Raw genomic sequence first — 24,089 nt, 5'->3', positions numbered from 1 at the left:
TCAAACAGATGCTACAAGCAGCTTAAACTAAAGCACATGACTTTGCACGGAAGTGGATGAGGGACATTTATATGCTGTTTCAAAAGGCTCAGCTGTGAAGTCACTAATTTCTAGCTCAAAGGGTGATAACATTTTCAACCACTACAGCTGTTCACGGATTTATGTCTGACCATGGCCGAGTTTGCATTTCAAATTTCAAAATTTTCACAAACTTGTGTATTTTTCCATGGCAGATCTCAGAATATAACACTGAATAGGTATATGAAGTACATGTTCAGTCCTCCAGCAGGATGCATTTCTGAGCATGCAAAAACAAAGATGGCTATAGGAAAGAAGAAAGATCTATAAACAGATTTAAATAAGAAATCAAGCAGGAAAAATGGTATTTGCAGAAATCATTGGTGTTGTAAGTTCTTTTCTGTTGAGATTTTAGCTCCTGCTGACTGTGGTCACCTCAGTCTTCAGAAACCACATTTCCAACAGAATTACTGAAAAGAGTTTGTACTGCTGCTGCACTTTTATCACATTTTATGTAACCATCTCAAAAGAACAAGCATCAGACCTCCAGAAGCAGAAAACATGGGCACCAAAAGACACGTGATCTCCATCTTACAAGCATCTTTGTACACTTCAGTTATTTAACCGTATGTATTACACACATACCTTGTTGATGTTAGGACACCTATGAAACTATAGCAGAAAACTGCTGAAGGCTGTAAGTTGAGAGCCTGGAAAGCCAGGACAAAATTCAGTTTAAAAGGGTCATCTCCCATACCATACCCAGTCAGATCCTCTTCTGGATAGACTATTTGGCTTTCCAATGGTTCCATGATCCCTGATGAGATGCTCTTTCCCAAAAGCAGCCAAAAATGGCTTGGAAAGCAGTAGAATACACCACAGAAGGTGTTTTTATACAAGTATGCATTTATCCAGTGGGATTAAACACCACACCATGAAACATAATCCAGCTTTTTTAGGAGATACTACCACTGCATTAAAAATTACACACATTTCCACTATGCATGTACACTTAGCAGTATCTTCATGCATTACTAGCTGCTGCTGAGGTGCTCATAATAGCACAAACCCAATTTTGACAACACAGATCAACATTCTCAAAGTATAGCTCAATAAAGCAAACTTTATTAGTCCAATTCATGAGGAAAATGCAGGCCACACAGAATGCTGCAAACAGCAGATTGGTGAGGTTTTTAATCTGCTTGACCTTTTGAAGGTTTTCTCTTTCCAAGAGAGATAGCATTAAAGATCTTGTGATTTAAGTAAAAATTGTTTCAGAACAGATTCTGACAGGATTTCACTCTTACAAGGAATTCTATCTTAGCAAGCCATCCCTACCCCACCTGTGCAACAGACACAGAAACATTCTGCCTTATAAGCTCATTGAAACTGCTGGGCCTCCTAAGTCTCAAGCAAGATTCTAGACTTAAACTGGTAAGCAAGTACAGCTAAGGAAGTCAACCTGACAGACACTGGCAGGCAACAGCCCAGGGCAGATGTACATTTTCCATCAAAACTGGAGGCCCAACCTAGACCACATCCTTTGGAACCGTGTGGTTTCTCCCCTGCTATCACTCTTACGCTTTTGCAGTATACTTTCCTCTTCCATGCAGTTTCCAAGGCGCAGGAAGGATCAAACCTATCAAGCACAAGACACAAAACTAACTGCTCTTCTCCAAAGGATCCCTGAGGATCTCAACTTCATTCTTCCTACTGACAAGAACATCAGGAACCTGTGGTTTCCCTCAATAACACACCACTGTTTTGTCCCTTAGGAACTGCTTTGCTCGTATCAAAGGACTCTTCAGTAGAATGTACTTGCTATGTGATTTATCTTACACACGGTCACTGACAGAAGTTTCTGCTCGTAAACTCTGACACCTGTGCCAAAAGACAGAACCCCTTCCCACAGCTTCATGAACAGCTCTTTCTAGTAAACATACATCCTCCCTAAGGAGCTTGTCATGAGCAATACTGATCCCTTTACAGCATCTCCAACAACATACACTGGTACCCAGCACCAACCCCACTGTTGGTCCAGTAAACAGCTTCGTAGCGAGAGTGCCCAACGTCACTGCAGCAAGCCACTTCAGTACTGTAGAAAGGTACGGTCTCACAGCTATCAGATTCTGTGTGCCTAAGCAAGCAGAATTAGGAATCCCAGCAGCCAGCTGAAGCACTGCTTCAGCAACAACTTCCTGCAGGATGGACTTCTGTCCAAGCTTGGCAAAGCTGCCTGCTTGGCTCAGTGGATGGCTTCCTACCTCAGCTGATCTCTGATCAGTTGAGAATAAATGGGTTTATATGTACTCATGGCTTTTGAATGAAGACAACTGATGTTTTTCATTTCCCCAGGCAAGTAATGAGGAACCTTTGGAGCAGGGACCTTATCAATTGTTTCTTTGAACCTCCTGTATCCTGCAGATTTTACATTCTTGAGACTCAGTTTTATTCTTCTCCATTTCAGCTGTCAGATTGCACTGCAAATCCAGCATGAAACCTGGGGATCCAAGAACCAATCATCATCTGTTGATGAAGTAAAGCCTATCAAGAAAAGATCATCTCCAGGTATAATCTTGAGAGGGAAATCATCCACACAACGCAATCAATGTCAGTGTTGAATAAAATAATTTAAGTCATCTGAAAGCACAACTGTTACAAAAAGATTTTTCAGAGATCTGCCCTACATTGCTGCCTGTTTGGAGACACTATCAATGTTTAGGGAGACCAGATGGATTTTGCTCTTCCCCCCCACTCCCCCTCTTTTTTTTTTAAATTGTGTAGTGCGGGTAAAAACAAGAACACACACACGAACAATAAACTGCTCTCTGGTGAAGAGAAAACCCTCATCACAAAAGCAGGAAACAAAAGTTTGTCCTTCTTTTGATCAATTACAAAAGGATGACAGTAAGAACTTCTATGTTTCACTGCAAAGACTTAATTATAAAGCCTTCAAAAAGTTTCAATAGCAGGTTCAAACAGAAATCTCAAGGCTGCAAGGATGTGATCTCTTCCAAGCGTTAAAGCACAAATCTTCATCCTTCTGATCCGAGAAGGACAATCAATGCAATCCAGTTTTCCTTTTTTTGTGGGGTAACATAAGCAGTGCTCATCAACTGACTTCATCTTTTAGAGCTATATTATGCTCTTCTGCATCGGCTCTTTGGGTTCTCCTCCTTTCCTTGGGAAGTATTCTTAAAAAAGATGAAATTTGCCTTAATCATGGATGATGTGTATCCATCTGAAAGTGCTCATTAGTCTATAAAGATTTTGATGAGATGGTAGAAGAAGAAACACTGAGTCAGGAAACCTAAACATAATGCTGATCTTTTGAAAACTCTTGACTCTCCTACTGACAACAATTCCCCTGGCTTCGGTCTTCTTCTTGCAAAGAAATCTTCTACGTCATGGCTTCAGTCATGACATGCCCCATTAATTGTGTTGAATGCCTCGAACATGAAGATCAGCATGAATCCATAGTCATGCAAAACAGTGAATTTCCAAACTAGTGTCATCTTCTTCCTCTTTAATCAGAGCATACTTTGGAGTCAACTGCAACCAGAAAGAAGCAGATGTTTCTCCAAATTATGGCTGCCAGATAAACAGCTCTTAGCACTCTCAGAAACATGAGGCAGCCATTTGCACCAGGAAACAGTGGAAGCAGAGGAAACCAGTGAGATAAGTACCCCTACCTGCCTGAAAAGACTGTTTGTCACAAGCCTTAGCTTTTGGAAGTGCATGGCTGAAAGAAAAACACCAGCGACGACAATGAGCCAAAACACAAGAGAAAATAATATTTGATAGCCACTGATTTTTTCTGCTGTCTATCCCTATTCTGAACTACTCTTTGACAGAAATCCTAAAATTCACTTAATTCACAGTAATACATAAATCTGCAATGCAATATATGTGAGAAGTTGGCAAGGAAAGCTACATTTGTCACAGAGAAAGGGAAAGCACAGTCTCCTGTAACTGCAGAACACATAAGATTCCACACATGAATAGCAAAACTGATAACCGATTTTACTATTTATACCAGAGAAAAGCTTTAGTGTCAGAGATGGCATGACACCTTTCACCTCACTGGAAGTAATTGCTCACATATTTTCAATTTTTTTCTGACAGAACAAAGCTAGAAATTCTGTACGCAAGGTTTCCACTAAAATATCCACTGAAACCCTGGGGAATTCAAACTAGCATGTGATGGCAGGGAAAAACTGACCAAGTCCTTTTGAAACATTAAACCATGCATCATTACTAAAAGGAGATACTGGTTTTATTCATTGGAAGTTACTTTATTTAAAATAACAGACTCACATAAGGTGCTGCAAAAGGACTAGTCTAAAACCGGGACAGTGATAGCTAGTGTTGGGTGCAGGCAACACATTGTATTCATAATCAGTTTCTTTACCTGTTTCCACTGGGGTATGGGAGCAAGACGGCCCTGCTCTCGTCTGCTGGATGGTTGGTTGTGAACACGTTCTTGATAAGGCAGGACAGGCTGCTGCATGCAGGTTGTAGGGAAAATGGGACCAAGGAGGAAAGATAAAATAGTAAAGGAAACTCAAAGAAAGCCAAAGGAATGGGATACAGAATAAGACATACAAACATTTAATTAAAAAAAAAAAAAATAGGGTAGGGGACAATTCATTTACCAAGTAAAATATAAAAAGGAAAAAACCATCTAAAAATGGAAACCTGCACATATTTTTGGATCTTCCCTTTATTTTCATTGTTTCTTCAAATCTGCCTGGTTATTCCAGCCAATACATAGTGGCTCAGGAAACATTAGATTGGTAAAGAGTGTGATAAACATCACCATTCTGAGATTATGTTATACTACTAACACTGATGTGCAGTGTAGCACAGACATACTTGACCTAGCTTTAAAGCAGCTAGGTCAGATCCCAGTCACAATCTGGCCGTGGCAGCACAGAGCTTGGCACAACCTATGAAGAAAGACTTTATAATAGAGCGAGAACTTGGGCATTTAAACCATACTGAGCCTTATATTGCTGACACTGCACTGCTAGCAGTAGCTTGGAGTGACTCAATCTAACTTCAAAGACAACTACCCTGCAGCTGCAGTAGTTCACATACCATCTTGAATAATCAGCAGTCACCAGGAAGTCTCACTTGGAATGACACAAAGATCCTGATTGCAAAGAAACTCCCAGGCATTTATCTGTTGCCCTTACAGACACATACAAAACTTAATCACAATGCACAAGAAAAAAAAAAAAAAAAAAAGATGTAACCTGGCATGAAAAGGTTCTTATCAGAAATTAAATTATCATTCTTAAACATTAGAAGTGGAACGTTCCTGGAAAGCTTTTAAACAGCAATAGTAGTTATAAAAGAAACCTAACTGCTGGTATGTTTGTGAAAGAGATTACATAACATAATATGAGCAATAACAGAGAAACAGATTTTTATTAGGAAGTTCTTCTCTGCCCCATACTCCTAAATTTTAAATTCTTCTGAGTAAACTTCACTCTTTGCTAGGAGAGTCTCTGAAGCAGAAAAGCACCAGTACCATCCAGTCTCAAGGAATGCATGTTATTATTCATGATTTTCCTCCACAATTCCAAAATAAAGCGGTTTATTATCCAGCTCTTACCTGTCTTCGTAAGCTTGAGGACTGCACTGGTGCATTCTCCTCAAACTTCGCCAGTAGCTGGGTTGCCATAGACTTGACTTTGTTCTGATTCCCAATAGCAGCATCAATTCTCCTCTCTGTCAGGGCACTCACCAGCGTGGGCCTTTCTTCTCTGTAACTTCGTGGGATGTCCTCCTAACAATCAGTGATATCAAAATTTAACAAGACAACTGGATCACCTTTTCCTCTCTACCCCTTTGCTGTGATAGGTTTCTAACACTGCAGAAAACAAATCTGTTAGTCTGCACTTGAAAGCTCACATTTCAATTTCTTTTGGCATGTCATCAAAAGTTCTGTTAAATTTTACTTATCTTTTCAACCTTATTTGATATACTTACCTACCGAGAGACCACTGCTGAAACATTCCCATGAATCCCTTGACATAAAGCAAAGGCCTATCTTTAAACCTTCGCTGACAACTCAAAGCACTGAATTGTAACTCACTTGTACCTATTTGGCTACAAACATTTCAACAGAAGGACTGCCTTATGGGGCATACTAGAAAAGTATGCTTTTTGCACTAAAGAAACCTAAAGTTTAAATATGAATGAAACTTCTGACTATACTGCATGACTTCTCTAAATGGAAGTTTTATCCTTGGTTCTCATCAAAACAAAGTAAATTGCAACAAAAACAGAACATGAGGGAACTGCAACATTTCCTTTGTTGTGTACTATTCTTTCATAAGCATCGGTAAAATATTTGCACTATAGATACAACAAAGCATAACCTCTGAACAAGAACTAATTTTTATCTAAAAAGTCTTATATAAACAGTCAATATAGAAAATGGAAGGTCTGAAGTGAGAACAAGGAGCCTACCATATGTTTTCCTCCCTGACACCTTCCTCACTGCAATACTTACATCCTCCGATTGGCTGGTTTTTCTCCTCTTTCCTGCTCCATCCAGTTCCTTTTCTTTTTTGTCCTGAAAAACGTGAAAAAAAAACAAAGACAAGGATCCTCCTACCTTTCTCTGGCCTGAGATGACTGTCATCAGTACATTTGAATAAGCTTTGCAACACAACTGATTAATTTTCTGGGCTCATTTTTTTAAGAAAAGGGTGTTTTCCTGATCACCCTTAGGGGATTCTTACCTTCAAATTGGACATTCTACAAAACTTTCACCTAACTGGGAACTGAATAACTAGTTATGTTCCAATAAAAATATATCTCCAAATAATACCACAAGACTAGGATTTTAAGGCTGAACTATCCAACCGATTGAGAGTATACATTATGGATGTAATGCTGCAGTTATAAATGTCATGTATTGTCCCACAGCAAGAGCTGATGAACATATGGTCTCTTGTAAATACGTAGCAGATACACACTTGCACATGCACTTTTAGCACCACCTACTTGGACAGCTGCCTAACAGACACAAGTGTTACCCAGAGTGTGGTATGGTTACCTTTGGAGTGCGCTTCCGAGAGATGCTTTGTCCCAGTTTACTGAGAAAAGAGATAGGCGATTTGGTACTGGCAATTAGGGCAGCTTTTTCTTCTGCATTCAGGTCCAGACTATCTGTTATTAAAAACAGGTAGGACAAGGTAACACCAATAATTTTTTTCTGTGGTGCTATTATTAAATACTCAACTGAAGGGGCTCACTGATTTTTTTAATATAACACATTTTCTCTTAAAATTCTCTGTACAAAGTGACTGTAATGTCCACAATTAATACTTTTCTCAGCTACTCTGTTTTTCCATTTTGCCAAAATGAATTCTTCTTTCAAGGTTTACAACAACCCAGAATGAATACTGTGTTTGTTTCCTCTAGTTACTTTCATATTTAAAGAGCATCATGACCACCAGTATTCTTAAGAAGAGTTCAGAGTAGAGCTTTGGAAATAATACATACTGTATTTTTAAAAAGCTATTAAACACACTTTTTTCCCACCCCACCAGAATGATAGATTTGAATTAAGATCATCAGTAATAAAAAAAACCCTGTAATAACATTATTAATACTTCAAGGCAGGCCATACAGATTTGTGTTAGGCAATTACATCTTTCAGTTCAAATCAAAGACCTTTCATTCCTCATTGGCCTGAAGTTAGTTTCACCATTCACAGGTGGTAGATAGGTATAAAACTGGGCCAGGGTTTTGAAATTACTTACTAAACAACTACTAGCAAGGCATCTCATATTAGCTAAGACAGATGAATCTCTAATAATAGCAAGAAAGCAGAAAAGTTATCTATTACTACTGAAGTGAGTTCAGAATTTTGTGGAAATTACTTTGTATTAACTCCTTTTTTTTGCTCCTGATGGTCTTCATCAGCACCACTAAGAAGCCAAGTTTTTGTAATGTAAAGTTATTGAGTGACTAGTATGAGCTCATGCAGAAGAAGCATGAAGATAACTGAAGCACACACATACACCTTGAAGCCATCTTTAAATCTGACAGACATGCCCCAAACTCCTTACCACTAGAGGGGATGGTGTCTTTGAACATCTCGTAGAACTGTGTGAGGTACATCACCATCGACAGCTTATCTGGCTCTCCAACAGATGCCATTTCCTTTCCAGTCATAATGGGAGATATTCCAAACTCTTTTTCAGCAATGTCAAAGGCCAGCTGGTTGTTCTTCTCCACATTGTGCTCATCCAAAGAATCAAAGTCTCTGCAAAGGGAAGAAAGAGGGCATGCACTGAATCAAGTAGAAACCAGTCTTCTGAAAGAACACCGGGATCCATCTGCTTTTTTTTCCCCCCTCTGAAATCTCAAATTTATTTGCCAGCAGCCTTTTTGTCCTGCAGAATTGATGCTACTTAATTATGGTAAACTTTGGACCAAACGTATTCTTTTTTCATTTTTTGCTCCTCCTCCAAACCCAGATTTTTCTTTTTAAAAACTTTATTATCCTCTGAAATACAACTTATCTTCCTCCTTTGCTGGAAGACTGTACTGTTTTCCCCTACATAAAATCTTTTGTGTGCTTGGAACTAAACTAGGTCTTCACTTCTGTCCCCTCTTTTCTTGACTGATCCATATTTTAGTTCTGCTGGCTTTTTCCAAAACTTGTAGAACTACATAAAAGCTGTATAAAAAGCTATAGCTTGTGAAGAGTTATATAAACCACTTCAAAAGCTATTTGAACGCTCCACAAGCTATATAGCTATTACACAGAGTAGCTCAGGTTAACTTGAGGACTCCAATAGAGAAGTAATTCAGTGCACATGGAAAGGAATAACCATATACCTTTTCAGCATGCTTTACACTGGATTATGTCTTTTAAATACAGCTCTAGCATTTGCTTTTTCTAATGTCCATTTGGGAAGTTAAAGACGTTTCAGATTTCAATTGAAGCACCAGAGTCTTTGCTACTGTTATTTCTTCCAGCCAGTGTTTTCCTATTCTAGAATCTGGGCACTGTTTTACCCAAGATAACACGCAAGAGAATGCCTCTCTCATTCATCCAATCAGCGTATTAGTGTACAAACAGTATCAACATCTCTATTTAGACTGCGGGTCACTACTTCTAAAAAGAGCAGCCTAAAAGTCTTTTAAAGAGTTACTGTTAAACAGGAGATTTATAAAGGGCTATGTACAGACTTGTTCACAAGAATAACCGAAGCTATGAACTATGCCTGAGTAACTTCACAGAGAAAAGAGCTGTCAGTCAATAATGCTTTCCAGTCAGTACCAATCTGAAGCTTAATTCTGTCAAATTATCCAGAAGGGAAAATGACAACACATTTACCTTCATATTCATCAAGCTATTATGACCTTCCACTCTGTTGGTGAATCACTGTACATTAGCTTCTATCAAGTTTAATTGAATTCATTACAATCCATTTCTCCATAAGTCACAAGTGCATTGCCTCAGTCTCCACACCATTACTTCCAAATATCACTAACATCCTGCCCTTCCCAGTTATTCAAAACAGTCAGTTACTCACATTAAGTCTGGACGGTATCTGTGGATAATGGCACACAAAGCTAGGCCACTTTTCCATGACATCGTGAGATCTGTCACATTAACACCAGCATATCCATCAGTCTGCCTCTGGCACCAATTAAGCAATTTACTAGAGCGAGCTACAGACTCTAAAAAAAAAAAAATTTTAAAAAAAATCATTTTTAAGTAGAAAGGCATGATGTCTCTTTCACGAATTCCAAACACAACATAAAATCCATGAATCAACAAATAAAACCTTCATGTAAACAACAGCCTCCTAACAATGGACAATAGAGGAGAGAATTTTTTTTTTTTTTTTTTAAAAAAAAGACTATCGTTATCTATTTTAGATCCAAGAAAGGATTTTTATTTTGCTAAAAGGTAATTAGCTAAGTCACCCTACCCCTTGTAAAAGAGCCCCAGGAATTATGAAACAGCCACAAAGGCTTGTTAAATATGATCAAAAGGGTATGCAGTAGCACAGTGCTCTCTAAAGCCCAGATACACTACTTCTAATGGAAGAACTACAAATGTACTTCTGCAACTTTTTCTTTTCTCTTGAAAGCTTTCCTTTAAAAGCACTGACCTATTTTGACCTTGCCTTACTGCAAGATCTGATGAGATTACAGCCTAAAGGGACATGGTTGCAGGGCAAAGAACAAATCAAAAGACTACATAGCTATTCAGCACTGAAAGGGAGGCTTAGCAGCAAAGCCCATTCTGAGATTCCCCAAACACTATCTGGACATCCAAAGGCAAGGTATGCAAAAGGAAAAGTTCAACATAACCCTCAGGGTACAGGACGAGTAGACAGATACAGAAGTGCTTATCACAAGGCATCTAACTTTCACAACAATGCAAGCAAAGTGAGGTTTCATTTGGTTAAGCTAAGAGATGAAATTAAGTAAAGGAGAGCATGAAAGACTGCACAAGAAATACCTTCTGTTTGTAAGAATTCTGAGTTTACAGTTAGAGTGAATTCAGGCTAGGTTTCTGCACTGTAAAGACAGTGTTATAGGACAAAGGAGGTGAAAACATATGTTTGTGTAAGTAAATATGCTCAGAAATTTAACAGCATTATAAAGCAAGGGAAATTAGGCAAACAAAAATGTATTTACATGTTAATGGAAACAAAAAATTGGAAAAATCAGACTGTTGATGAAGCAATTGCTGGATACATTTTCTAAACCAAAAGAGAATAGCTAAATAATACTCTGCAACCCTGATGCTCTATGGTTCCTGCACTGATCCAGCTCCAGAATAAACAGTAGCCAAGCCTACCATTCCGAGTCAGCTTTGGTGTCCTGGAGTTCACAAAGTTCTCTATTTCCAGGTGAATGTCTTTCAAGTCTCCTGTGTTATATAAATGGCGTACCTAAAATGAGACAAAAAACCTAAAAATTACATACAGAAAGAGTCAGAGGACAGGAAGGAGCCATCGCAAGGCTCAAGAAGGAAGTAATTATGTAGCAAAAATATCTAGCCCAAGAACCCTGGAACAAGTATCACTTTGTCAGTGCTAAACAGCAGACTGCTGCTGCTCAGTGGATACCAAATCGCAGTAACAGACTGCTATACTAGATTACCACAAGGAAAACCTGCATACGCACACACAAACAAATGTATAGATTTCATGTATCATTACAGCATGGTTAAAACAATCAAAATCAAAAACTCCTAAAAAGGAATTTGTTAAAGTGCAGAAGTCTACTCTTGATTCATGTATTTGCTTTTCTCTGCTTCCATGTTATACCGCCACATCAAGTCCCTATCTGTTCACAAAACATGAGCATAGCTTCATCTAAGGAAAGACAACACAGATTGCAAGCATTCAGAAGCACCATTTGTCCAGTTACCTGCTGTGGTCGCAAGAAGTTGACATTGATATTGGGATACCGGGTGGCAGGATCAATGCTGTAATGGCTGAAGTTTTTACTCACATTCTCAGGGGTGGTCTGAGGCAGTAGCCTATAAATGCTTTCCCTTGGGAAAATAAAAATAAAAGTTTTGAGTTTTGTTTTGGTTGGTTTCTTTGTTTTAGGTTTTGTGGTGATTTGGGGTTTTTGTGTTTGTTTTTGTTAGGTTTGTCGGGTTTTTTTTGAAGACACGCATCATTACTAACACTGCTAAGTAAATTCTGGAGAGATAAACATTCAGATTAGAAATCTAACCACTTCAGACACTGAATAGCTAAGATTCAGTGTATTAAAGCCTGAAATTTAATTCAACTCCAGAATCAAAAGGAGGAAAGAAAACAATACATTAAGCATAACTGAAAGGGTTCCCCAGTGCAACAGACACTGTGACAGTGGAGCGCCTCAGGAAGAGGGCCACCAACAGGACTGGAGCACTTGGCCTGTGAGAAAAGGCAAGGGGAACTGGGTTTGCTCAGCATGCAGAAGAGAAGGCTCAGGGAAGATCTTGCCACTGTCTGCAAATGTCTAACGGAAAGGTGATGGAAGTCTGGCTCCAACTGCAGGATCACTATCCTCACCGTTTTTTTAAATTCATACAAACGGAAATTAAAATATCCCCATTGTGCCATTTATACAATTTTTAAAATTATGCTATGGTTCCTGACGGTCAGAAGCTGCAGTTGCTTAAGTTTAAAACAGGTTCTACTAGCTGTTGCTTTTACTTACTGAATCATTTAACTACCCAAGTCCTGATCCCTAAGAAATCACCTTGTGCACCAAAGCAACACTCAATCAAAGATGACAAAAACATCAGGAACTCAATACTCCAAAGAGACACAAGACGTTGTTTGGCTTATACGAAATGAAGCAACCAATTTAGGACAACATGAAATAAAAGCAGGTCATAGCTTCCTTTAAAAGGAAATCATGAAAGATATTTACAAGGTAATAGGGGATGGCAAGAATTTTTGTGTCTAGTACTTTAAAGGCACATACATCTTCATCTGGTTTGCTATAGCAAGGCTGGTGACAGTAAGTCAGGCTCACTTTCTCCATGCAATGCCAAGAAGCAAAAAAGAAAAAAAAAAAGTATTCTTTACCTAATCAACCAAGAACAGCTGCAACACTTCTTATTCCTCTATGAATATACTTCAATTTATCAGCTCCTTAGTACATTTTTTTTTCTTCAACTGAATTATACCCACAAGCACCCTTTCGAAACAGTGAGAATCTGTACCTCCCATTCTGTCTACATATTTGTACTAGAATAAACTGGAATGGATGATGAGATGTTGGAGGATTAGATTAGAACAGAAAGAGTATTAGTTTTCTCTAGTACCTCTCTGCAAGAACTTCCAAAGGACTAGCTCCGAGTGACCAACTTCGTACCATCCAAGCAGAGTCCATTGCAGCCAAAAATCCCCTGGCTATTCCAGTTCCCATTGGCCAAAATGGCTAATATTATAGTTGACAAAAAAAGCAGAGAAAGAAAAAGCATCTGTTAGGGAAAATTTTAAGCAAATATCAAAAATACATTCAGATGGTAATCTGCTGGGAAATTATAGCTCAGTAATTAGCTTAAAGCTCTATGCCCGCTGGGCTAGAGGAAGCCAGTTGTATGGTGAATTGCCCCCGAGTTCCCCCAAAGGCCATGTTTCCTCTATTTCCAACAACAATTCATAGCCTGGAGTGCCTTAACAGCTCCTCTTCAAGATTGTCCTTTATAACCCATTACAAAATGCTAATTAGTAACAGGCCTACAGTAGGTTCTGTAGAGAGCCTAACTGTCCCAATAAGAAGCAGATGGAATAGACACAACTTCAGAAAAATCTCTGCACACATTTTCTTAAGAAGATCACTACCATCTTAAATATTCTGTTTTCCCAACACTCCTACTCTTCATTCAAACCTCCCACTTTATCGTATAATAAACAGTATCTTTCCTTATAGTACCTCTCTTATAGGCAGCACATATTTCAGTGATGGGTGCAATGGCTTGTGCTTATGCTTCATTTCACTGCTTTCACATGATAAGTTTAAAACACAAACCTCTAGAAGACTGTCCCCAACCAGTGCCACAAGTAACTGGTGGCCGTTCTGCTCTCGCACCAGGGCTGCATTCTCTGACGCATACATGCACGTGAAGTCAAACATGGCCACATCTGGCTGACCATAGTGATTGATGGCAAAGTCCAGTGATGGTAGCTGCTGATTAGTTGAGAAGTCAGCTGCTTCTCTGGCATAATTTAGCAGAGCCTCCTGGTCTACATTCTCCCGTGAGAGTAATAACTCTGTGTCGGCAAAATCCTGCCAAAACCAGAAAAGTAAAAGTGAAATAGTGAAATACACAGGTTTAAGAGTGTTGTATACAACAGCTGGCACTAAAATTCTGACAAATCCTCTGATACAGGTCTGCCCTCTAATTTCTTTCGTTCTTTTCTGTGTTTATGCTTCCCAAGAAAAGATTTGTAAATCTCTTATTGCAAACATTAATCATGTCCTACTAGCATTCCTGACTGTGAAAGGGCTAAGAAATTTCTGAGTATTTCTCTTCACAAACTTCAGACAAAAGGCACAAGACTCCTTATTTATTCATATGTGGCCAAACTACTTTTAAATCAGCTTCTGTCGGAATAAGAGGTAGGTAAATACTTTCTTCACTCTCCACTTTTTCATTGCCATAAAATGAGGGAAACTCAACTAAACTATCAAATGTTCTTTAAGCATATTTCACCCTAACAGGAACAAAACCCCCAAAGCTACAAATGGATACAACTTTGGAGAGGATAGGTCTTGTAACACACTTCTGGTGGCTCAAAATACTTCAGAAGGGCATTAACTGCATATAGTTGTGTTCTAAAACACACCTATGTAAAAACATTACATGGTGGAAGAAGAGCATTGTTTCCCTTCTTTCAGCATACTAAAAGCAAGTTGTCCCAAAAAACTTAGTTTATAGAGAATACAGGAAAAGTTAATACCCACATGCCGTATCACTCCTTTTTCCAGCAAGCTCTGTTTTTTGGCAGTCATGACAAAGTAGTGTGTATCATCTTTGTAGTAGACAATGTTCTCCAAGTCAATACCTTGTGGCGGAACAAAAGACATGGTAGTGAAGGAACAAGTTACATGTTACATGTGACACAAGAGCTCTATTAGAAGAAAGCAAATTGAAATTACACGGTTAGAAAGCCTTAGAGAGAGAATGCCAAGCAGCTTTCTTCCATGACTTTGAAGAATCTGAATCTTCAACAAAACCACAAAGAGCACATTTCACCTGCATACAGCTACCTCTTTTAAAAAACACATTTATCATTATTCTAAGGTTTGCATTCAGATGTGGAGTGCAAGAAGCTAAACTCAGCATTCAAACTTTTCCTATTTAGGGCTCAGATTTCCTGAAAACTGTCAGGGAAGTTCTCCACTTCTTAACAAAAGTGACGTGCATCTGCATGATACATATCTGCTTTGTACAGCTGTACAGAACAGCTGTAAGAATGAGGAAGTCAGATTTCAGAGACAGCAATGACTGACTTCCTTGCACAAGATGTTCATTTACTCATTAAACATGACACCTGAGTTACAAAGTTGTAGCAACAAAGACAAATAGTTTTAACTGGAAATCTGGTAATTGCTGGCAAACCTGTGGCTTCTCGTAGATCCTGGAAGAACTTCTGGTTGAATATGAAGGCCACACCGCTGATCTCTTCTACTTTGGCTTCAGCTGTGGTGTTACGATTGATGAAGTTTGCTGTGATAGCAATTGCTAGTTTTCCACGGAACTCTTTTCGGCGAAACCCTATGGGAAAGATGGAGTAGTAACACTGAAAAATAGAGCATACCTAAAGAGAAGGCTCAGCACGTTATAGACAGGTGCCCTCACAAAATAAAAACAGTGAATGGATCTGATGAATTACAAACTCCTCCACAGAGGATGCAACAATTGCTTCACCAGAAAAATAGAAGTTTGTTTAGGGAAAAAGCTCCCCTTCTCTTTCTTACCTCTTTTCCAAAAATTGCAACTTGCAGCAAAAAAGTTAAGATAGAATTCTCTACTATACAGAGTAATATTCAACACTTCAATTCCTGTTCCCAAAAGTAAGAGCTATAATAGTACTCAACTGAAGAAAAAATGTAGGAAAAATTATCCAGGTTAAAACACCTAATTCCTTTGCTAGTGGACAGAAGTGGGAAAAGACAACCCATGTGTCTTTGATACAAATGAATTTTTTACATGGACTTTTAATCTCCCTTTCACTAGTCAAATGTCTTTCCAGATTTTGATTGGGATGTTAAAAGCCATTTTTGTTCTAACTAGTTTAAGAATACTTTCTATTTGAAAGCGAATTATGGACACGTTACCTTCTAAGGTGTTCCTCCTCCCATCCCCTCCAATGATTACTTCAAATTCATACTCAGATACCGGATGGGTTTTTGGGTGGACCAATGCACGCCAACCTATTCCTGTTGATAAACTCCAAGTTAATGACAATATAAACAGTGCTCATAATAGAACAAATACATAAAACTACTTCTTACTGTCCATAATCCCTTTGTCACGTAGTTGGTAAAGATACACTACAGGACAGCTATATTGTTGACAGAGCTATGGCTGACTTGCACAGCCAGTCTGTGTGAATCAGAGGCAGAGACAGCTCTGGTAAAAAAACCCTATTACCTTTAAGGATCACTACAACCTTTATAGCTTCTCTGGTGCCTATTCAAACTAATAGGATGTCAAAAAACAAGTAAGCCACCATCGCCCATGGCAATCAGAGAACAGGTTTCACAAAGACACAAAAAGCATAAGGATCATTCATTGATACAAATATCCTCAGTGAATGCAAAGAAAGGAGTTGTTTTAAAAAGGTATCTTCTAAGTGTAACAGCTTTAAATATTCTAGGAGCAATTACGATCTACTGTGTTTTGGTCTATTTCTCTGTAGTACTTCAGGTGATTTTGTTTCATATAGTAACTAATTTGGATTTGTTGCTAGAAAAAATAAATCCTACTAAAAATTCAAGTGAAAGCGTATTAATAATTACTCTTATTAATGGAGCATGAGGAAAGGACTTAAGAGTCATAAACAGGATTATGGAGTAGGAGTCTGTGCATCCTACCATAACTTCCCCTTTCTCTACAACCCATTTCAATGCTACTTGCTTTCATTCTCCTGATCCTCTGGAGGGTAAACAAGCCCCTGAAATTCCACATTGACATGGATCTCTATTCCCAAGATCAAGGCAACCTTCAAAAGGATAAGCTGGAGCTGACGGATACCTGCAAAAAAGCAGATGATAATGAAATAAAAGAAAAGAGCACAAGTGCCAATGCATCTCTGGTATTACTGATAAACTGATTTAAAGGCCAGCGCTACTTTCTTTTTCCCACTGTGTTCCCAGCATTTCATCCAGGCAGCACTGATGTGTCATATCACAGCATGTCAAGAAACTTCTATATAGCTGAAACACCAGCCTTTTCAAAGAATAAAAAGTAAGTAATCATTGAATGCTTCAGTCCCCAAATCGGCAACAAGGGAAACAACTAGAACATGTACTGCAGGAGTGGGAGGGGAGAGAGCACGAGCGGGACTGCACTTCTGTCACAGATGGCAACTAGCCATTTGATCAGCTTAGCTGTTGATACTGAACTGCACTTTCATCCTAACACCTCTGGGTTAGTGAGGGCATAGTAAGTTCCTCACCACCTCTTTCCTCTTCAGTTAATGTAGGTAGGGGGCATGAAAATAAGTGCAAACTCTTATTAATTTGAAGGAAGATATCCTACTGTCATATTTTAGACACTGAAATGAAAAAATGATCCATCTAAACACTACATTTCAGCTGTGATGAGATACAAAAGAAGACAACATGCATAAAGTACTGAAAGAATAAAAATTACAAGGAATTGGAAGGGAAAAAGCATACTGAAAGAATAAAAACGACAAGGCATTGGAAGGGAAAAAGCAATCTGCAAGACTGACGTTCCAAAAAGCATCCAGTTCAACCATTCCTTGCCAAAAAAAAAAAAAAAAAAAAAAAAAAAAAAGCAGTTTTTGCTTTGGACAAGAAGCCAATTCTTATCTACTATGTCTGTGCTGCTTTCTGCTTCCAGTGGAGAACACAGAGTGGTGGGCAAAACCTGGTTGTGCCATGTTCAGTACATTTTTTGGAAAAAATAAAAAGAAAACCTGAAAAATAATAACTCCTGCTCCACCAAAGCATTCAGCTTTCAAAGGAGACTGATTTCTCAGAATTTGAGAATCATCAAAATTATTCTCAATTTTAATATGTAAACCTCTATTATTCATAGGCTGACAGTATTCTTGAAAATATCTTCATCACTCTTCCAAAAATTAACAAAGCCAAAATTGTTCCTCCTTTTTCTAGATCAACATTCACAAGAATATTCAAAAGATCCAGTAATTTTTCTTTTTTACAAGATGTTTTCAATGCTCAAGGGGAACAGAATAATGTGGCAGCTGCAGGAATGTAACAGCAAAAAACGGAGTATTATCCATCAAATCATAAAATAAAATAAAAGGCTTTGAATCCTAAATGTACTTTTCAGCACAGGAAAAAGATATGCCTTGGAAGGGTATAAAAGATGATAGATATATATTGTATGTGTAATAATCTCATGACAATGTATGTATTTCACATCAAGGTCTAGGCTGAAATGCATGATGCAAACATAATGCTGAATCATACAAGAAAGACTTGAAAGCAGTGACTGGTGTAGGCTGCGTTTTAACGAGCTACCCCGTGCCCTTGCCTACATTTCCCCTGTAAAGAATGAGTGCTGCTGTGTCCAGCAGCGGCTGTACTTACTGATATGGTCTATGGATCCCGCACAGAATTTGCCATAAAACTTTTTGGCGCCAAGACCCCTCAAGTCATGTATGGTGAATGGCCACAAATGCAGCACATTATTGCGGGAAAAGGCATCCCTCTTTTCTATGACCACCACCTTGGCTCCCAGGAATGACAGGTCGATGGCTGTACGAAGGCCACAGGGTCCAGCCCCAATTATCAGACACTGCAAAACAACCAGCACAGAGTAACTTTACAGTCCTAGAAGGAAATAAGATATTTTTACTGCAGTTTCCAAAGCATCCCATGGCTCTTAGGAGTAAGTGCTCTTTGTCTGCAAGATAAGCTGAAATTTCAGATCAGTCTTTCTATTGTTACCTGCCATGTTCTGCAACTGGTAACATTAAAGCAGTAACTGCAACCTGAAAATAAAGCATATCACAGAGCAGTGAAAAGTTTGGAGGAGCAGGCAAGTAAACTGCCTGTTTGCAACCCTTGTTTTAAGATAAGCTACCAAGGTGTACACTCCAAGCTATGTAAGCACCTGGAGAACAGCAGTATTTCTGAAGGCTTCTCCCTCCCCCATTCAATTCAATTCATTGAATTTTTTCTTAAAAGAAAAAAAAAAAAAAAAGGTGATGACAAGTTTTCCTCTCATCTTCCAAAGCCTGAGCTGGCCTTTCTTGAGAAAATCTTCAGTAACATTAAAGATTCCTCATCATGACTGAGTAGCATAGCAATAGCTACTGCAGATAAATACATGAGATGGTAGCATTTTTATAAACATCATCATCTAAAGTAGCACAGACAGTAGTCAAGTCAGAGCGTTCTAACATGCCTATGCTGGTGCTTCTACTATTGCAGCAAAGGAAACTTCAGGAAAGTAAACATAATGTAAATACAAACTTTGTGCGACTAGACTATTTTTATCAAAGTATGTTTTCTCCGGCCTACCCTTTGTCATATCAAAGGTCTTTCATCTTCTCATATCTTTTTCCACTCTACTCACAAACACTATCAGAGGCTAATAAACAACTTGAGAATGTAAAATACGTGCATACTTAAGTGTTGGAAATACTTTCTGAGAAATAACACAGCAAGACCAGTTCTTTTAAGATTAAAAAGCCAAGATAGCCAGTTGGCATTTCTTACCCACAGAAACTGAAGTCCACAAAGGAAGCTGGCATGAGTTTGTGCCTTCACAGGAATATAGTACATGGTCCGCTCTGTCATATCATTTTTGTACTTTGATTTCTATTGAGTATAAACTAGACCCACAGAATAAAGACTTTGCTACAGTGCTGACTGCTGCTGCCATGTATTTTCCAGCTCCTTACATACCCTTACGGCTGGACAACAAAGCGCTCTGAGAAATTCTTAAGCATGCTAAAACTTAACCAGAACCCAACCTTCTGATAAACAGCATATCCCAAAGCAAAGCTCTCTGTTTGTTGGTCATCCCCTTATGCCAGTTTTTACAGGTTGCCACTTATTCACCAGTTGTTCACTGGAGCATAAACCCTGTAAATAACGTAAAACTGCAAATATAAAGCCTGAACAATGAATACAACAGTACAAGTTACAGCAGTGACGAGGTAACAACTGACATACAAATTTGAAGTAAGGCTACTGTGTAAGGTAAGAGGTCACACAACTCTGAGGGCAGAGACCCAAGTCTAGTGGAACAGGAAGAATAACAGCACTGCTTTAGTACCTTCAGGAACCTGAAGGCATGTGGGTCAAAAGGCAAGCCCAACCACGGAGCTATTAAATTCCTAAACAGACTTGTGTATTGTCCAACTTGTCATTCACTACAAGCAATAATCAATTAGGCTGTAATATATTCCTCCAGTGTAATACTGTCTTCTTTGCAGGTAAGTATAACTCTCAAACACCACTTTTTCAACTTTCAAGAAAATTTGATGAGCATATCATATTTATCCAGGTAATAATTTTGCCCATATGGCAGCTACAATCTTCAAAGTGACTGGCTTCAATAAGCAACATGACCACACTGAGTTGGGTGACTTTTATTCTTTGATAACATTCCCCACATTAAAATAGTTATGATGGAGTACACAACAACAAAGGAATTGTACTAAAATCAGACTATTCAAACTCAGGTCTACATAATCAACTTATAAATTAATTACCTGTAATTTTCTCACAGAAGAAGTGTAAATTTTTTTTTTTCTCTACAACCTTCCACCCTGCCCTCAAACAAGGATGTGTTTAACAACATCTAGGTTATGTTTAAGACTCTAGATGTTCTGGATGTAAAATATATGACAGTCAAGTCATTCATGGTCAAAAGTTTTTTTGTTATTGTTTTTTACCATCACAAACACATTAAATTATGTTGTTACAGAACACCGTGAGTTTTCAGCAGTTAAAAACAGAAGAAAATTCTGCTCCCTTTTCCACCTCTAACGCTTCTTCCAGTTTCACATCTCTCATGGAAACCTACATCCTGATACTCTCACAGGCAGCAATAACTACATGAGATGCCAAGTACAGCCAAGAAAATCAAGGCAGCTGCTGTTCCTTATTCCCTTTCCCCTCAATGACTCCAATAACTGCTGCAACTCCATGCAGTGAAGCTGTCTCACCACTCAGAAACACTTCTTGCTCAAGATCTTTCAGAGATTATGCTAAGTTTTCAGTAATACCACTATGGTAATGGAACATTAAATGCAAATTGCAATTCTGTATTCTCTGTGTAACAAATGAAGAAAGAGCACCATTTTTAACTATTTACATTTGAACAACCCATCCCATCCAAGTCTCGCGTTCACGAACACTGGTTATCTGAATTCTGGCTAACTTGGACGCTGGCCATGTGATGCACTAACTGCCGAACCCTAGCCATGGCACTTCATCCCTGACCATTTTTTAAATGGGCAAGTAAAAACTATGCTACAGAGGATGAGAACTTCAAAACTTGTATATGTTCAAGTGTATATAAGCTGAGCTTCCTAAAGAAATGACTATTCTGATAAAATGGGTAAAACCCTAATCTTTATTTCACATTCTATCATGCCACATGCTCACTTAAATTTCTGTATTTTTTAATCAGTGGTTTGCAAATTACATTAAACACTAAGAATACAAAACTAAGTGAGACGGGAAACATAAAATCAGATATGATTCACTTCTCAAAAGGCTGCTACTTTGAATAGTTACAATTACCTCTTAGGAATTACATATAAGCATTTAATGGCAGATACTGTTAGGATAGGAAACAAGTAATTAACACAAGCATAAAGAAATATTAAAAGAACACATATTTATAATTTGTTTACATTAAAAATTTCAACAAAGTTTATATGTAAAGGCAGACAAAAATAATTTATCATCACAGGTATATATATTCTTTAAGACACACGAACAACAACAAAAAAATTAACTAGATTTCACTTCCTTTCAGGTACTAATTTCACTACTCAATATGGCATGAATCCCAAATCCACAGTCCTAAATGTTTCTGCACTGGGGCAGAGGCGGGGTGCCACCTTTAATTTATGCACCATCCACCTTTTCACTTGTGTTCCTATACAGCATCTCACCAACAGCTTCTTAGCAAGACTGGCAAATTCCTCTCTGTCTTGCCTCCACTCCTCTTCCTCTTTTCCTTTACTCTCTCTCTCCTCCTCGTCACCCACACAGGAGAGAAGCTACGGAATAAGTCTTCCCATTCCTCTAACAGAGACCAATTCAGCATTGTCCTTGACATGTCCCCTGCAATTATTCCCACCACCACCACCAACAGCAGCAAGTTCTGAGGTTTCTCTCTCATCATTAAATGACAAGAGAATCACACATGACCCCATAAGTCTGTTTATCTCACCATTACCTCATCTCCATGATCACTGCATGCCACTTCTACAACCCCTCCCCTGATCTCATTTCTCCATTTCCATCCTACACTCTCTCTACCTTGGCTTTGGTGCGCAAAATAGGCCAAGCTTTTGGACTATACAAATTCTCTAGCAATCTCTTTAGTCAAAGATCACTCCCAGTATGCTTTACCTCTTTTACTCAGTTTTCAACTGCACTTTAAGAGATGTTTTATAGACCGCTGGCTACATGTGTTTCTTCAAAGCGTGTCCTTTTCTGATTTATTTTAAGACTCAGTACTCCTCTATGTCTTCAGCTATTCTTTCAGAGCACTAACTGAAGGACTTCCCTCACTTCTCCCACACCTCTCACCACAAACTTCCCACAGGCTTCACCCTTCACCTCTTTACCATCTTCCTCTACAACGTGCCTTTGTATCACCTCATTCACAGTCACTGGCTCAATCAGCTTTTCAGTGCTGCAGATTCACAGAACTTTTCCAGCTCAGAGTTGACTACTTTTTGTCTAAGCTGAAGTCTCTACCTTTCTGACATCTCCTCATGGCTGCCTCGTTTTCAGTTCAAGCCCAACATGATAAAATCGAGCTCCAACACCCTTAACTCACCTCACCACTTCCCTTCTAGGTAAGTGTCACAATCAATTTCCCGAATGTCTTTCATAGCTGGATGTTAATGTCCACTCCTATCTATTTTTTTGTATATCCTCATAATCAAGCAATATCCAAGTCACACACATATTCTTCCATTAAATCTCCTCTTTCATGTTACACCTCTGCTGTCGAAGCAACCTTTCCTTCAAGGTTAACAAATACAGTCTTGCCCACTAAGATATATATTCAGAGCCCAGATGCAAAAATCACTTTTAGTCTGTTACTTCAAATAAATTAAAATACCTCTACACTCTTGCACAGCTTCCTCAATCTCTTTCTCATTAAAATATAAGCTACCTGTCTTCATTTCACAGCCTTTAACACCCTATTTCAGCTCTACTCATCACGCTTCATTCAAAATCAGAGCAATTCCTGAATCCATTGAACGCAAAGTGCAGTCAAGTTTTCAGGAAAAAAAATTTTGAACTTTGCTCCATGATGTCCATACCGTTTGGAAGGTTTATTCCTAAATATACACAAAAGTCACTATATTTATCTTCCTGTAAGTCCCTCCTTTGTCACGCTGCCTCAAAAAAGTAAACCTCAAAAAAGTGGTTGGACCTTCAGGGTGTTAAGGCTACTGCCCCCTGTGATTACCAACAGCGCCCAACTGTTTTATGGTTTTCCAAGTTAATCTATATGCACCTGTTACCTATCATCTGACATATCAACTGTAAGCTTTTTGAGGAAAGTGTTATCTTTACAAGATCTAGTACAAGTGCACCTTGGTCCACTAGTAATTTTTCCAGTGATATTGTAGTAATTAATTATAAATGCCACCATCATATGAAAATGACCACTGGAAAGTGAAACAGAATAAACAATCAAGAAATCAAGAAATATAACTTTCTAATATCTAGTTGGGAATTAAACTTCAGTCCACAGATCTGAAACAACTGACATATTCTGAACAGGATGTATTTCCCCCTTAGTTCTCTACTGAGGAATTAGTCATTAATTCCTCCTATTAAGATATTTCCTTCTCCCAAAAGGTGAATATTCAAAAGAAGAAACAGCATGTATTGTCCTCAATGAAGGACAGAATCCTGTTCTAATTCTATCATCTTTTGCACTATCTTCCTTTTTTAAAAAAGTAAAAAATGTAAAAAAAGAAAATCCTACCAAGATTAAAGGTTTACCAGCTAAGATTTTCTAAGCCATCTACAGTACTGATGCCACAAAACCACAAAACAGAAACTTGCAGGCTGCTTCTCCTGAATAAATTACAAATATTCTGGTAATTTCCAAGGACTTCCATTTTGTTGCGAGG

General features: G+C 38.5%; 1 protein-coding gene across 1 annotated transcript in view; it reads right to left on the bottom strand.

Moving 5' to 3' along the window:
• MICAL3 (microtubule associated monooxygenase, calponin and LIM domain containing 3) overlaps positions 1 to 24,089 on the bottom strand; it is a 186,173-nt gene that overhangs the window by 85,055 nt on the left and 77,029 nt on the right. The window contains exons 4-18 of the mRNA XM_080391492.1: positions 18,331 to 18,538; positions 16,664 to 16,780; positions 15,862 to 15,963; positions 15,143 to 15,298; positions 14,485 to 14,585; positions 13,549 to 13,806; positions 12,839 to 12,954; positions 11,440 to 11,566; positions 10,865 to 10,958; positions 9,585 to 9,732; positions 8,109 to 8,305; positions 7,091 to 7,203; positions 6,542 to 6,604; positions 5,639 to 5,812; positions 4,430 to 4,522 (exon numbers count right to left, since the gene is read on the bottom strand). Of these exons, the coding sequence (XP_080247618.1) occupies positions 4,430 to 4,522; positions 5,639 to 5,812; positions 6,542 to 6,604; positions 7,091 to 7,203; positions 8,109 to 8,305; positions 9,585 to 9,732; positions 10,865 to 10,958; positions 11,440 to 11,566; positions 12,839 to 12,954; positions 13,549 to 13,806; positions 14,485 to 14,585; positions 15,143 to 15,298; positions 15,862 to 15,963; positions 16,664 to 16,780; positions 18,331 to 18,538 (2,067 nt within the window). The remainder of the gene's footprint in view (positions 1 to 4,429; positions 4,523 to 5,638; positions 5,813 to 6,541; positions 6,605 to 7,090; positions 7,204 to 8,108; positions 8,306 to 9,584; positions 9,733 to 10,864; positions 10,959 to 11,439; positions 11,567 to 12,838; positions 12,955 to 13,548; positions 13,807 to 14,484; positions 14,586 to 15,142; positions 15,299 to 15,861; positions 15,964 to 16,663; positions 16,781 to 18,330; positions 18,539 to 24,089) is intronic.

Source organism: Falco punctatus, assembly GCF_963210335.1.
Source record: "Falco punctatus genome assembly, chromosome: 6".
In the NCBI taxonomy this organism is placed as follows: Eukaryota; Metazoa; Chordata; class Aves; order Falconiformes; family Falconidae; genus Falco; species Falco punctatus.
The sequence above is the reverse complement of the archived record's forward strand: the minus strand, read 5'-3'. Positions and strand labels throughout refer to the sequence as shown.